Source organism: Akebia trifoliata, chromosome 5 (assembly GCF_017979445.1).
Source record: "Akebia trifoliata isolate Shusen 1 chromosome 5, ASM1797944v1, whole genome shotgun sequence".
Classification (NCBI taxonomy): Eukaryota; Viridiplantae; Streptophyta; class Magnoliopsida; order Ranunculales; family Lardizabalaceae; genus Akebia; species Akebia trifoliata.
This window is the reverse complement of record NC_141379.1, coordinates 27,686,335-27,702,510: the sequence shown is the minus strand read 5'-3', so window position 1 is coordinate 27,702,510 and position 16,176 is coordinate 27,686,335. Positions and strand designations below refer to the sequence as shown.

Sequence of the window (16,176 nt, the reverse complement as noted above, 5' to 3'; positions counted from 1 at the left end):
AAGAGGGTAGGTTTGGCTTTTTTCGATGGTTTTTGGAGCTTTGAGCAGAAAAACACGTTTGTTGTTAACAATATCTGCTTCAACAGTTTTTACAAAAAGCCCAAAATTGCGTTTTTGAGAAGTCTTGTTGGGTTAGCTTTCACGCGAGAGCCACTATGAGAAGTCAACACCAAAAAATGTATGCGGGTGAAATGACGATTTTACCCCTCATTCTTCTTAACTGATCTATCAGACAACAAAATCAATTCAACCTCTTTCTACTACTTCTTCATCAACTTTTTTAACAAACAATGCTCTCCTGGACGTAGCTTCCTAAACTCTGAGTTTCTACTTCTATTAGACACAAAATCCTGAAGCAGAAGCTGGAATCTGTAACAAACAAACCCCTAAGAACATAAACTAGTAGCTCAAAGTCTAGTGAATGATTTTATATAGGGGGGCGTTCAATGGCCAACTTTTGGGCAAAACATTTTTCAAAACATGAGTTAGAGGTTTTGGAATGGGCTGATTTTTTGTGAGGATGATCTCTACGGTGAGGAGATCATTATCACCAAAAATCAGCCCATTCCAAAACTTCTAACCCCATCAAAAACAGTTTACAAAAAATAGACGGTCCACGATTTTTCAGCTTGTACAAGGGTTAGAAGTTTTGGAATGGGCTGATTTTTGGTGAGGATGATCTCCTCACCGTAGAGATCATCCTCACCAAAAATCAGCCCATTCCAAAACCTCTAACCCATGTTTTGAAAAATGTTTTGCCAAAAAGTTGGCCCTTGAACGCTACCCTTTTATATATAACCTACAGTCAATTGGAATATCGTGTGTAGTTCAAATCTCTTGACTCTTGGCATTCTCATTGAGGAAGGTGAAAAGTAGGCAGGCGGAGTCAGGATTTTCTTTTAGTGGGGGCAAACTATGGTTACTTGTATAGTTGAAGAACTTGAAGATGAATGATTTTAAGGAGAAATTCATAGGTTTCTGGTTAGAAGTTGAAGAAAATAATATTTAGGTCATTTCCAATTAGTATATGAGAAGGCCTGAGCAAGAGGCACTCTCATCAACCAAAAATTGAAAAAAGGGAGGGGGGTGGGGGGGAATTGGAGGGAGGTGAGGGAGTGGGGACAAATAGGGAGGTGAGGCATGTAATTAGTTGAAAATATAGGGGTGTCTCAATGTTCTGTGAGGGTAATTGCCCCCACCATCTCCTTACTAGCTCCGCCCCTGCAAGTAGATCCAATCTGATCTTGAAGTCGACAGAGAACCTAAAGAATTGCTGGTACAACTGTGCCAAGGTTTTGCATCAACTGACCCAAAGATGAAATTCAGTGGATCAGAAATTCAAAATTATTACGAAAAAAAATACAAAGGACGACATAGCAATTAGCCGTGCAAAGGATCAAGAAGATACTCAATTTTCTAATTATATTAAATGAAGAGAACTCTCCATAGTAGGGTGACATTCAAGTGGAAACCACCATTCGATGATTATAGTCATTTACAAATCTTGTAAAAACCCATTTTCCCGACTTTTCGAATCATTACAAGAATCAACACCACGCAGCTTCCCATATATGCTCTTTCATGGTTCGGAACCAGCCCAAAATTTCCTCTGAGATTGACAAAGAAAACCTCGTAACATGCAAGTAGACAAGAAAGGACACTTCGCTCAACCTCTGACCAATTGTTCAACATGGCATGCATGATAAACTCAACCTGTCTGATGTATTCATCACATAATGCCTTGGCAGCACGTTCTGGCTTGAATTCCAGACCCTTATACGGTTCAAAATCTGCTTCTTCACACCCAATTAACTCATCTCAGCACAACTTTTTATCATCCTGGATCCCTCACCTAGATGAGTTTCCAAAGCTACCGTTGCCCGTATAAGATACAAAAAAGTGAGTATTATACATATGAAAACCAATATGAGATTCTACTGTTAAAAGAGAGGGGGCGGGTTTTACAGAGCTACAATTCTTTCACTGGAGTATACTGGGAAATCATAAAAAAGCTAAATTTTCAGGAATTTTAAACCAAGCTTCTGATAAACTTTGACTTTTGGCTACGGGCACCAACACTTATGATACATTTCCAAACCTCTTGACATATGGCAGTAGAGATGGAATTTCTCATGAGGTCCAACCATTTTTCCACTGCAGCATATCCCATCTGGCAAGTTCCAGACCAATGCCTCTCCACTAGAGCTACTCTTATTTCTCGTGCAATATCCTGTGTAGAGATAACCTCTACTGGACATTATCGTGTTTGGTATAACAACATTTAACTTGATTTGGCAGCTTCATAAGCAAGACCATGACCTTGAACAACAATATTCTGGAATGGAGATAGACCCAAAAGTTGAAAGTTTGGCAGGTCATCTACCAATAGTTGTGCTTGTGAGGAAGAGCAATACACCAAGGCCATGGATGATGGGAAGGCAGCGTAGAGAGGAAAAAACTTTGACACAGCCATCCTGCTTCAAAATTTCGGTAGAACCCTCTCCTTTGAATTACACATGGTGTCTCCAAGGAGGTATCCCGAATCTTTATGAAAATGTAGGGGTGTGAAATAAATACAATAAGCCAGGTATCATGTTATCAGGAGGGTTCCTCCAAAATTTTGAAGCGGCCTGGCCGCTTCAAAGTCAGACTCGTGTAGAGAAGGTGTCTGTTTAGGATTGCTTACATCCAAACAACCACATTTACAATCCAAATGCACGCAGCCAGCTAGGAACAATGTTGATTCTAACGGGTAAATTGATAAAGGGAGTTTTGGTACTTTTCCCATGCACAGATGAATTCTGTTGGCTTTCAAGACAATGGTTAACCTTTTCGGATAATCAAAGTTTATCTCAACTTCCTTTTCTTATCCCACTGCATGTTCCTCCAAATTGATGTTGCTATATCTTTTGAAACCTTCAAGGTAAGTGCGCCATATGAGAGAATTTGGCTGAAATGGCATGCCGATGATTAGTCGCTCCGCTTCTTTAAGATGCCCATATCTAGCTAGCAAGTCCACCACACAAACATAGTGATCCATCTCAGGTTCAACCCCATAGTCATCTTTCATTCGTCCAAACAATTCCATCCCTTCTTCCACCAGCCCACCATGCCTACAAGCTGAAAGGACTGCAACGAAAGCAACCCTATCCGGCTTGAAACCTTGCCATTCCATTTCTCTGAACCGTTCAAGCGCTTCACATGCATAACCATGAAGCCCTAGGGCCGAAATAAGAGCCGTCCATGAGATCAAATTTCTATCCGTCATTTCATTAAAGACTTTTGTAGAACTTTTGAGGCTGCCACATTTAGCATACATGTCCACCAACACGTTACACACAAATATGTCACAGTTCTTGAAATCCATCTTAATGATAAACCCATGAATGGAACTGCCCAAAGCAAGGTTACAAAGCTTAGTGCTGATGCTTAAAAGGCTCATTACTGTGTAATTGTCAGGCAGAATTTGAGCCATTTGCATGTCTTTGAACAATTCAAATGCCTCTATGTAATCCCCACGACGGGTACAAGCTGCAATCAAAATATTCCAAGACACGATATCATGTTCTTCGAGTTGTAAAAGAAGTTTTTGGGTTTCTTGGTATTGGCCCATTCTGTTATATATTCCAGCAATTATGTTAGAGGAGACTGTAGGCAATGGTGGGGTCAAATCAGTGGAAAAAGTCAATGCATCAGATATCAGACCATTAATAGCGTACGAGGCAATGAGAGAACTGGAAACATATTCATGTCGATGGTAACCCATTCTTAAGATCAAACAATGGAGTTGTTGCAAGTCTTGACTCGATGAAGATTTCAAAACAGAAGAGAACGTAAACTCATTTGGTCGAAAACCCGTATAAAGCATTTCTTTTACTAGATACATCGAAATACGAGAGCCTTTAGTAGAGTAACCCGTAATCAAACCATTCCAAGAGACCACATTTTTCTCGTTTTCAATAAACAAAAGATGTGCCTTTTCCAAATGATCACACTTCACGTAGAAATCAACCAATGAACTGGCCACAAAAATATCAGATTGAAAATTGTTCTTTATAGTTTTTGCATGAATGAATTCACCATACTTTGGGGTCTGCAAACTCGCACAAGAACTAATAACACTTGCGAATGTGGTCTGACTTGGCAAGAATCCATGCCATGACATCATCAAGAACAGTTCCAAAGCTTTTCCGGGTCTCTCACTCCTTGCAAAAGCCCCAATAATAATATTCCACGAAACTACGTCCCGGATAGACATCTCCTCAAATATTTTCTCCGCAAGGTTTGTCCCCGCGCATTTTGCGTACATATTGATAAGACAATTTGTGACCGAAGGGTAAAATTCTGAGCCAATTTTAATCACTAATCCATGTATTTGTTTGCCTGATTCAAAATCAGGTATCCTTCCAAACGCAGACAAAATTCCCACAAAAGAATGTTCCGATGGACAGATCTCCGCTCTAAGGAGCTCACGGAACAAACCCAAAGTCTCTTCAGCAAAGCCATGTCGTCCAAACGAAGAAATTATACAATTCCATGTTACCAAGCTCCTTATAGGCATATCTTCAAACAATTGAAGTGCCTCACCCAATCTTCCAAGTTTTCCAAACAAACCCAACAATGCAGTCCCCGAGAAAGCATCGATGTATAGCACTCCAGTCTTTAAAATCAATGAATGCAATTGAAATCCTCGAAAAATATCAAATGAGTTAGAAGACAATAGACTCCCAAAAGTGAATTGTGTCGGCCTTAATCCCGAATCCATCATTTGGGTAAAGACCTCCCAAGCTTCATCTTCATGTCCATTCCGGACATAACTTGCAATAATCGAATTATAAGATGCAACATTTCGTTCAGGCATTTTATCGAAAACCTTACGAGATGTCAATAATTCACCTAAAGATGAATATACAAAGATAAGATTGTTGCATATAAAGATGGGTTGGTCAAATTTTGAACCCATCGTGATTGTGAGTGCGTGGAAGGATTTTGTTGCGTTGAGAGATCGAGCTCTCGAGAGTGATTGAAGCAGTAGAGGGAGGTTATTTTGGTTAAATTCTTCATGGAATGATGGAGGAAGGATTGAAGAAGTAGAGTAAGTCAAAGTGGATAATTTTTTGATAGTGCAGGTAGTGTTGCAGAGAAGAACTCTGTGATGGTTTTTAATTTGTGAAGAATTCATCCAAGAAAACCACTAATTCTTTAAGAACTAAGAATCCTTTGTAGAGTGTGGGTCTGAACTGGAGGATTCTCTGGCTTCTATCTTACAGGTTTTTCAGTTTTGTTGAATAACGAGATTAACAAAAATGGGTTGGTTTCATTTGTTAAGTTTACACGGTTTAAACCGATTTGTCGGTTTAACCCGGTTTGGAGATTTCAAATTGAGCCGACCGAGTCAATTCCTCCGAACGCGTTTGTTAAAATTCGGACCGGTCATTAACAGGTCGATTTGTCAATCATGCAAACTCAAAATATTACATTATTAAATATTTAAATATATAAAAAACTGAAAAAAAAAAAATTAAAATTAAAATTGGCAAAACCCTATCCTCACTTACATAGTAAGATTTTGAGCCTTACTAAGGGGCTTATTTTTGCTGAAATGGATTACCGCATCAGAAATCCAACTCCACACCTCTTAGTTTCATCGAAAAACTCATATATATAATTCTTTAGAACTAAATCCAAGTTTTTGAAAATGAACCACATAACTCCCAAACTTAAAAATGAAATTCAACAATGAAAAATAATTTTTTTTTGAATTTTTTTATTTTCAAAATTCATATAATTCCATCATCTACAACCTTGAAGCATCGAATCATGTTTTTGGATGCGTGACACCAAGGACCCTTAGTAAAGTTACTAACTTAGTAAAGTTGGGGGATTAAAAAAAAAATAGTAGAGAAGATGATTTGCATGATCTTTATAATAAATAAATAAATCACTAAAACGCAATTGTGTGGAAAAGAGGAAAATCTAGGGATTTGGTTTTTCAATTAATTTTAATTTTATGTCTAAAGTTAAAGTTTAGTAAGGTCTCATTTGGAGTTTTGGAGTAGGAAAATGCTGCAATGATACAAAGGTGGCAAAAATGATATGGTGGTGCACACATAACTGTAGATGTTTTTTACTCGTATCTTGCAAAAAAGCATCTACGGTAATGTGCACGACACCACATCATTTTGTCACCTTTGTGTCTCCGTTTGTGTCACCCCAGCACAACTGGAGTAGTATGGTTTCAAAACTTTGGCTTGGCTTCTGGTCTTGTCCTTGGATGAGTCAACTCGTCTCAAACGAGACAAGTCATTAAACTCAATTTATATTGATTGATTTACATATATTTAAATTAAAATAATTATAATTTTATAATAAAATAAGATAGATTAAGAAATGTTTAGTCATAAAATCATGTTTCATTTATATAATAAATATTTAAAATCTAAAAAATTAATTATTTTAATCAAAATCTACAAAAACCCTGGTTGACTTGGTCAAGATTTTCAAAATATCATCTAAGACATCTCGCTTATCTCACGAGATGATGTGAATGCTGAGACATCATGTATATCCATATCGTTGTTAAACGAGACCGGGATGACTCAGGCAAATCATCTAAGTCTCGGACGAGATTTACAACCATGTTTCGGAGTGCTTTCATTGACCCAGCCGATTACTAACCCAACCAGTTTAATTGGATGGATCACCCGATTTTCCCATAAATATTTTTTTTACGATCAATTCGATCCATGTAGACTTGCTAGTCCAATCCTGTCAGGTCATTTTAAAACACTATTTTTCAGTGTTTATCTCACCATATTTTAAATAGTCGACAAATATAATCTCCTCAAAAATCGAAAGAATTTAATCCCACTAAATACATGGAAACATGAATTATTATCAAACGAACAAATGCACGGTATAACTTGATTTGGATCCATGCGATTCAACGCACACACCAACAGATTAGTGAATCCATGCTATTGTGGTTCACTGAATTTTTTTTTTATTTTTGGGTAAATTAAAATATGACTAGAGAATAGCAAACACAATAGATTTTTTTTTTCTTTTCTTTTTAGATAAATCAAATATCTTTATTAAAACAAAACACGGTTGAGATTACCATGAAGAGTACAACAGCGAGAAGAAAATAAACACAAGAAAAATCCTAAATTACACCTCAATCCATAACTGAACTGTTATTACATTGGGATCAATTAGTTTAGATTTATAAGAAAATGCATCATTGGTGTAGTATAGAAAAGATAATATTGTTGGTGTTTGTATAGTAGTCTTGTGGGGTGTGTATACAATAGTTGTGGGGGTTATAAATATAATTTTCTTTATTATCATTTATATATTGCTTAGTAGAGCATTTGCTCTCTTACTTTTCATCGAAATTATCTTGGTAACAGAGGACTAGATTTATATAGGTCACGGATTCAAGTCTATTCGAAGGAATTTTCCACCCTTATGAGTGAGGGGGACTGTTGTGTTATACGTCTCCACTCTCAGGTATCACGTATTGTGCCCCAGTTCAACCCGTGGTCATCTTATATTCATAATTGTGTCCTTCCCCATCAGATCGATCTTTTGGGATAAATGGTTTGTCTACAAATATTGTGTGGTGATCCCATAGTGTTGCCATTATGGAGTCAATCTGTACTTGCACTCATCATGAGTTTCCATTGGTATCATAATAATGATATGGATAAGAGTTGTGATTTTCTGACTCCCCCTCTACTCTCATGATGTGGCGTGTGCATAGAAACATATATTTTCCTCGGGATACACAATTGCAACACAGCGTCGGGGCAAAGCTGTTCCGACTGGACCACCATAAGAGAATGTCTGGATAGGAGGAAGAAAAATAGCTACAGCGTCGAAGCTTAAATATGGTATCAACCGATTCAAGGCTCTGATCATTGTCTTACCTTTCCCAGAATAATCAACTTAGAGCTATTCTCGAATTAGAACAATTTCCAGACAGTTTCAAATCGTTTGGGCCATCAATTAACTTTTCAGACGAATTGGAACCGAATCCCAAGTGTGGGCATGTACAACAGGAATTTTCATCTGGACAAGCCTTTGACGATCCAAACAGAACATCTTGGCAACTCGGCCAAGCTTGCGCCTGTGTGTGCATGATCATAAGGCCTCATGACCAACTCGGGCTTCCGACAAATGTAACTTTTTAATTGTTTATCAGAATTGCTATATTATAATACCAATCCAGAAAGCTAGCGAAAAATTCTACAACTTGGTCCCCTTCTAGCCACTCAGCCATGGCTACGCCAACACCACCCTACACTTTGGACAACCAAATAGATTCCAAAACTACCGAAACCACTACAAAAGGTCCATATCTTCTCCACCCAACTCGCATAAACCCTAGAAAAACATTTAAGATCCAGAAACCCTAGGTAACATCAAGGACCAACATTTACCGAAACACTCACAAATTTCCAAATTCGTCTGGAACCTTAAATGGTCCTGATTTGATTCCCAAAAACCTAGTAACATAATTTGAGGCTTTGTGTCTCCTATAGACCTAAGAAATAGGCATTTAACCCCTCATCAAGTGTTCAGATATGTCCAAAACTATAAAAAAACCCAGAGAAAGGCTATTTTTCTACATCAAACAACCATAAAACCCTAAGTTGGTGTCTTAGCTAAGTTGGTAAGAGGTGTGGAGTGTTGTTCCCACGTCCATAATCCATGGCATGATTGCAACTAAGCCACATCATACTAGAAAAAAGGCCTAGTTGTGCAGCCAGATGGCCAAGTCTTTCTAGAAACAACAAACTTCGGAAAAAGCCTATAGTCCTATTTCAGCATGTCTCCTATTTTCTTATGATGGCACATTTACCATGCAAATCTCCTTAGCCATGTGGCAATGAATGAAGACATGATCCACCGATTCCTTGTCTTTTTGCATAAATGACAAAAATTAATAGAAATAATACATCTTCTAATGACATTGTCGATGGTGAGAGTCTTGCTTAGAAAAATGCCTCCAAGTGAAAAATGAAACTTTCGAAGGGATTTTAGGACCACACACCAAAATGCAAGAGGTCAATGTTGGATGTCATCATAAAAATCAATAAATGAACGCACAGAAAATGCCCCAGTGGCTCACCTCCCAAACTCATCAGTCTTCTGTCTCCGCATGTATTATTGTACCTGCGACACAATCCATAAGGCAACCAGAAGACTCTACTTCTCAATCCAAGGTCACATGTCACTTCCGACCCCAACATTCCTCCCAAAATCTTGCCCTGTTTATCTTGAACAACACTCCTTTCTTGAATGCATGAAGAACCTCTAAATGATCTTAATGGATGTAGTGAATGGGACCTAAAGTCCAGCATTCCAGAATGCACATCCTTACCATCCTAAAGGTCTAAAAATTTATAAAGGTAAGCCTACCTGTCAATAATTCAGTTTTGTGTCATGGCTGTAGAAACTATGTGCATATTGGTTATCTTCCCAAAAATATCTAACCCAAGTAACTCCTCCTCCAAGATGGGTCAGAAGTTCATAAGGAGATGAAGATTCATAAACAAGGCCAATGGGAGAAAGTAGCATTCCTTTTATAAGATCTTTCGTTGATCTTTCACTGCTCAAGAATCAAGATCCATCCAGCTTTCACTTACAAACCCTAGCCTAATGCTACTAAATCAAATAAGAGAGTTCACGGAGAAATGCTCATTTTTCTTGCTAGATGAACTAGTGTAGAAGTACACAAGGTAGCTTTTTTACATTTTCGTAAATATATTAAAAGTTATCAAGTAGTGTACAGAAAATTTTAAAATAAGGAACTGGAGTAGTTGATACCACCCAATAAAAAGAATGGTGCAACTGTACTCACTCAATTTTTCTTAAGATTATAAATGCTAGGAAAGCTCTTTGCTCCCTCGAGGTTCAAGTGGTTTGACATTATCAACTATACTTTCAACTTGCCTCGATAGGTGATTTGTGTGGTCCTCCATCTCTTTCAAAACCAGAAGTAGTTGTTCTCGATATACTGCAGATTGTCGTCTTTCACGTTGGAGCTCGGTTGATAGTTCCCGAATCTTCTTTTTATCCTCCTACAAAAATAAAAAACAAAAATATCAATGATTATAAGATTTTTTTTTTTTTTTTTTTTTTAAGTAGAAGATGGGTGGTATGCATAAAATATTGACGACTAATGCCACATTCTTAACATTAAAGCATTAAAAATCACACTAACGAACCATTAAGCCATGCATAAAATGATACACAAAAGAAAACTAGGAATCAGACAAAAAATTGAAGGAAATATCAAACATCAACTTGGAATCAGACACAAAAATCAAGGAAATTGCCAAATATCAACTTGAAAATTTCATTACTAAGAACAATTTTCAAAAATAAAAATATGTAAAACTATAGAATCCTTAAAATTTTCATATGAAATATTCTTCTTCTTTCCTATTTTGATAGGTTTAAGCAAAGTTTTGATCCTAGGTCTGTGGCATTAAAGCCCTCAGCAAGGGTTCAGATATGTCCAAAACTCTAAAAACCCTAGAGAAAAGCTCTTTTTCTACATCAAACAACCATAAAACTGGGAGTTGGTGCCTTAGCTAAGTTAATAAGAGGTGTGGAGTGTTGTTCCCACGTCCATAATCCATGGCATGATTGCAGCTAAGCCACATCCTATTGGAAAAAGCCTATAGCCCTGTTTCAACATGTCTTCTATTTTTTTACGATGGCACATTTACCATGCAAGTAATGATCTATATATGTTTTGACACAAAATCAGTTAATGAACCACAATAGAGACTGACATTAGTAAAGTGGAACCCTGACACCTTCTGGATCCCATCATCTGACCCTGTACACAAGGCTTAGATTTAGGCGTGACCTATATCTGGAAACCAAAGTCACACCCGACTGTGGGACCAAAGAAAGTGCAATAGTATCCAATGAAAGCTTGATGAATTATCTCTAGGTGCATTGCATCTTTTGTGCCCATTTAATCAGGCTTTGACACACTGCTGGTCATCTCACTAACTGGTCCAGGACTAGATCCACGGAGGGAATGCAATATACATAATATATATATATATATATATATAAAGAAGGAAAAACTGAGGGAAGACAAGCAAAACTATAGAATCAGAAAAAAAATTGAAGAAAATATCAAACATCAACTTGGAATCAGACACAAAAATCAAGGAAACTGTCAAATATCAACTTAAAAAGTTCATATGCAATTTTTTTCTTCTTCTTCTTCTTCCCCCATTGTGATAGGTTTAAGTGTGAGGCGGGGTTTTGATCCTAGGTCTGTGGCATTACCACCTCACCAAGGTTTCACCTTAAAAGTTCATTTGCATTCTCAAATCTCAACCATTCAACTATTGTAATGAGAGGCCTCCTACTAAACTTAAAAGGAAAAGATATTCTAACCCGCTTAATTCAAGAGCTGCTTAGAAACAACTTTAAAGAAAGAGAGAGAGGGGGGGGGGGGGGTTGTAGTAAGAAAAAATCTAAAGATTTAGCTCCAAATAGAATTAAAAGGGTGAAATATGATTCATGTTGTTGACCCAAATCTGAGATAAGGAATGCACGATGATGATAATTATATCCACTGAAGAGTGTTTTGGTACAAGTTGAACGTTCAAAAAGTTATGCAATGACACGTATTGAGGTGGTAAGAAAAGATTTGAACACACATGCCTTCAACAAAATATAGCTCTCAAAAGTGTTGTAGGGAGAAATAGAATTCATGTTGCGGAACCCAATATTTGGGATTAGGTATACATGTTCATTATGACGATAAAACAAGTAAAAGCAGCCAACAGCCAAAACTCACGTAAATCATGTCCAGCCACAACTCACTTAACCAGCTTGCTAAGTTGGTTAAAAGTCTTAAGTTTTGATACCACAACTTGGGATAAAAAAAATTGTCGACCACTAATCTCGCATTCTCGCTTGCCTAGCAAAAAAAAAAATTTATCTCATTTACAAATTAGTAGGATTTTTAAAGTAAAAGATGATATTGAGGATACAAAATCTTGCTGGTAAAACTTTTACCCTAGAAGATAAAGATTACAGGTTTTGGACTGGAAAATAAAGGGGGTCCATTAAACTTTGGTTACATTTCTTTATGTTATTGTACCAGTAGCTGGTATATGGATGAGTACTTTTGAAGTAGTCGGTCTGGCTCTGAACCTACGTGCCTATGACTTCGTTTCCCAAGAAATTCGTGAACATACAAAGCTACCCAATATTTATATTTTCTAACATTGTGTACCAGCTACACTTTTAGAAAATGAATAAATTTGAGCATGAATTTAAGGTAGCCAAACAAAACCTGTGCCTTCTTCAAAATCTCGTAACACCATCTTTGCGAAGGATAATCAGTGTAGTTTCCATCCTCTAAGTTGAGGTCTTGAGGCACTTCAATTTCTTCATGCAGATATGACAATATATTCTCAATATCAAAAGTCTGTGGATCTTGAAGCTTTCGTTGTGACCTCAACATGTGCGATTCAGATGGACGTGCAAACGGGTGATTATGTTCTTCAACAAAACCACTGACTACATATTTCCCATCTTTTAAATGGATATCCATGCGTGCTTTGCATCCAGTTCGTGTTACTGGTCGTGGTTTCATTGGATTCCCTCTTGGATGTTTACAACGAAAACCTTCTTTAGAACAACAAAAAACCCTTCTTGTGACTGTCTTATCTTTACGCATTACCATTTTACTTCTCCGTATGCTAAACCCCGAAGATCTGGCATATGCATTGTAGTAATCGTACGCTTCAATCTCTGATTGAAAGACCGTGCCAATTACAGGTAGCTGGACCTCAATATCTTTTAAAGGTTGGGATTCCGATACCACTACAGCATTACCTCCCGTTTGTAGTTCTGAATTCAAGGTATTGTGTTCTTCATGCTCACCCTCTGAATCTAACTGCCCACTTGATTGCTCACTGGTGTCGTTAGGATCATGTAGAGATTCTCTGGTTTGTCCATCCATTCTATTTTTATTTATTTATTTTTATAAAAAAAAGGAAAACCCATTAGTAATTTTGATGGAAAAAAAAAACACAATAACTATTCAATTTTTTTTTAAGATACATGATGTTCATAGGTTAAGATTGGCTATTTACATGAATACAAGGAGAGCTCCAACTTAAGTTTGAGAAAAAATGTGTTAAGATCCAAACCAACACTCCAAAAAATACCTAGGCATTAATGGAGTGGAAAGTTTAAATCTTAACCTCAGGATCTTAAAATACCCCCACGCTTCAAGGCCGTTGCACTCGTTGGCCCACTTTATGCCCCCCCTCCAGCCCTTGGCCTTTTTTCCAAGAACTAGGTAAAGAAAGTTGCCCCTTCCCAAACTAATCATGGTGGCCTACAATAGCGGACCCCTACCCATATCCCATATTATAGCGGTGCCCTTTTTTTGTAAGACCCCCTTCCATATCCCATACTATAGTGGAGCCCCCTTTACCCTCTTTTTTTTCTTCCACCCGTGACTCAAACCCTGGACGTGGGGTTGGCTCTGATAGCAAATGTTAAGATCCAAACCAATGCTCCAAAAAATACCTAGGTGTTAATGGAGTGGAAATTTTAAGTCTTAACCTAAGGATCCTAACAAAATATGGCAAACCCAAAGTAGGAATTACATAAACATCATTATCAAATCAACATCAATGAAATAAACCCAAGAAAACACTAACAGATTTAATACAAAAACCATAAATAAAAAAAATGAAACACAAGAAAAAAACCAAAACCCATTTCAACACTATGAATCACAAAAAATAAAAGATGAATAATAAAATTTGGAGAAATTGATTTTCTTCTAGATAAATGTTCACCACTTCTGACAACTCAGTGATTTATCTCTCAAATTATGTCATTAACGAATAATAAATGAAGAGAGAAAACAACCACACAAACAAAAAAACTGATCATGGGAGTAACTAAAAACAAAAATTTGATCTTGATTTCAGAAAAAAAAAAAGTGGTGGACTTAGTTTTCTTCATTCTAAGTTTGCATTGGTTGAACCAATTACAGAATAACAAATTACTCTCACACATAAGAAGATTAGAAGAGAAATCTATTACCAGTGAAATCTGAGTATCTGCGACTCACGATCAGTAAGGATGGGAAGAGACAAGATCACAAGAATTAAAAAAATAGTAAAAAAACGACTAAAATGTTGAAGAATTGAGAGAGAGAGATGGGGGTTTAGGGCTCAGTGTGACAGTCTCCTGAGTCGAGAGATTTCCACTTTTGGAAAGAAATTGAAGAAAAACCCATTCGTCGTAATAGCCCGGCGGTTCGATAATTCGACCCAAAGCGGTTGGTCGGCCCGATCAAAAACCGGAAGGTTTGACTATATGACTAGTGTTTCTTACGTGTGCCAGGTGAGAATGGCCCAAAACAGTCCACATAATTTGCCACTTCATCTATAGACAAATTTCAGTCAAATCGCACGTGTAAGAAACATGATAGATTTATAATTATTTGGGAATATATACTTAAAATAAATAATTGGTAGTAAAAAGTTCAAGGAATTCTACTTTATTTATGTTCCCTCATTTTGTTTCATTTGTTAAATTTTTCGATTTAAGGAACTAACACCAAACCTTTACGATTGAGTTATAAAAAAGTTAGAAACTAAGAGTTGCTCATTAACATGTTCTAGATAGATCCACCTCTAATGATGTTTTAATTTCATAAGTTTACTTGTTTTTAACTTCATTTACTTTGATTAATTTTCTAGCAACTTTAAATCTTCTTGATAAGTTCAAAAATAAAAAGAAAAACAGTTTTAATTTCTTTTGGTTAATTCGAATTTTATCCTCTTAACTTAACTCTGCTCTCCCTTTCTCTTGGGTTTGATCACCTACTTGCCCCACAAGGAAGGTAAAAGTAAGATTAATATTAACTCCGGTGGAAAGAACAACGAGTCCCACCAGAATTTTGACGTCGATATCCCAAATTCATGGTTAGGATTTTAGAAGATTTTGACTCATAATCGAATTCTAGAATTTAATGCATCGTTTGGATTATCGATTTAATTTTTTTCTAACAACTCTCAGGTTGTTTCTCCTGATTCTCACAAATTATCCACTTATGACGATTATGAAATACATCTTACAATAATAATAATAATATAATAATAATAATAATTATCAAAATAATAATGATATCAATAATATAATAATATAATTAATAAAAATAATAACACTATAATTATAATTAGAGTCGGGTTGGCGTGACACAAGATTTATTGTGATTCTCACCATTCTAACGTGGACATGCATATATAACCATAGATGGTTTTTACTCGTATCGCAAGGAAACATATCTATGGTTATGTGCACATCCCACATCAGACTTGTGAGATCGCAGTAAATACTTTGTGTCATTTCAGCATTTTCCTTATAATTAATTATAACTACAATTATAATTAATTACAATAGTAGTAGTAGTAATAATAATAGCAAAGTCCACAATCATAATAATAATAATAATAATGATAAGAATAATGATGAATGCAGATTTTGATACCCGTCCAGCGTGGTAAGGACACAGAACCACACATCTTTCTCTTGTGTATCCCAATGAAATAGCTCTATGGTTTTGTGCCCTTAACACGTCAGTCACGTACCAAAACTGTGGGCATTCATCATGACTCTACTAATAAATAATATTAATATATAATTATAGTTATTAATAACAACACAACAATAACAACAATAATAATAATAATATATTTTAAAATAAAAATACAAAATCATCATAATTTTTTAATCTTAATCTTAAAATGTTCCTTAACATACAATTCACTTGAAAATTAATATAAAAAAATTACCTAAATATCATCTTTTTCAAAAATATTTGATTTTTTTTCTCAAGAATCCATTATCTTCAATCCCTGGAACATGTATTTTTACTCACGTTTTCAATTTCAAGAAATATAATTGGATAATTTTTTTCACTATATCAATTTTCAGAAACAATATTAACCAAACGAGATTTTGGATTCTAAAATACAATTTCTATAATCCAAATCAAGAATTCGGATCTACAATCCAAACCAAAGGCCCCCCAAGTTTCCAGAGCGTAAAACCAATTCCTTGCATTTTGAGACGATTTGTATCCTTACGCTTCCCATTGAGGAA

General features: G+C 36.3%; 1 protein-coding gene across 3 annotated transcripts; it reads right to left on the bottom strand.

The window, feature by feature from the left end:
• Nucleotides 1–1,405: 1,405 nt before the first annotated feature.
• Nucleotides 1,406–14,406, bottom strand: LOC147401908 (Pentatricopeptide repeat (PPR) superfamily protein). Of its 3 annotated transcripts, XM_086443389.1 has the most exons (3): nucleotides 14,110–14,406; nucleotides 12,338–13,010; nucleotides 1,406–10,088 (listed from the first exon to the last, which is right to left on the bottom strand). In XM_086443389.1, exon 3 carries the CDS (start codon nucleotides 5,180–5,182, stop codon nucleotides 2,867–2,869), a length of 2,316 nt encoding a protein of 771 aa, XP_086299515.1. In that variant the 5' UTR covers nucleotides 5,183–10,088; nucleotides 12,338–13,010; nucleotides 14,110–14,406; the 3' UTR covers nucleotides 1,406–2,866. The 3 variants fall into 3 exon arrangements, with proteins under 3 accessions (XP_086299515.1, XP_086299516.1, XP_086299517.1); XM_086443390.1 differs by lacking the exon at nucleotides 12,338–13,010; XM_086443391.1 differs by lacking the exons at nucleotides 12,338–13,010; nucleotides 14,110–14,406 and adding an exon at nucleotides 11,837–12,331.
• Between the last annotated feature and the right edge of the window lie 1,770 nt (nucleotides 14,407–16,176).

What these genes read in the sequence shown, in the direction of transcription:
- LOC147401908 (XM_086443389.1), bottom strand. Translation starts at nt 5,182, where the DNA reads ATGAATTCTTCACAAATTAAAAACCATCACAGAGTTCTTCTCTGCAAC.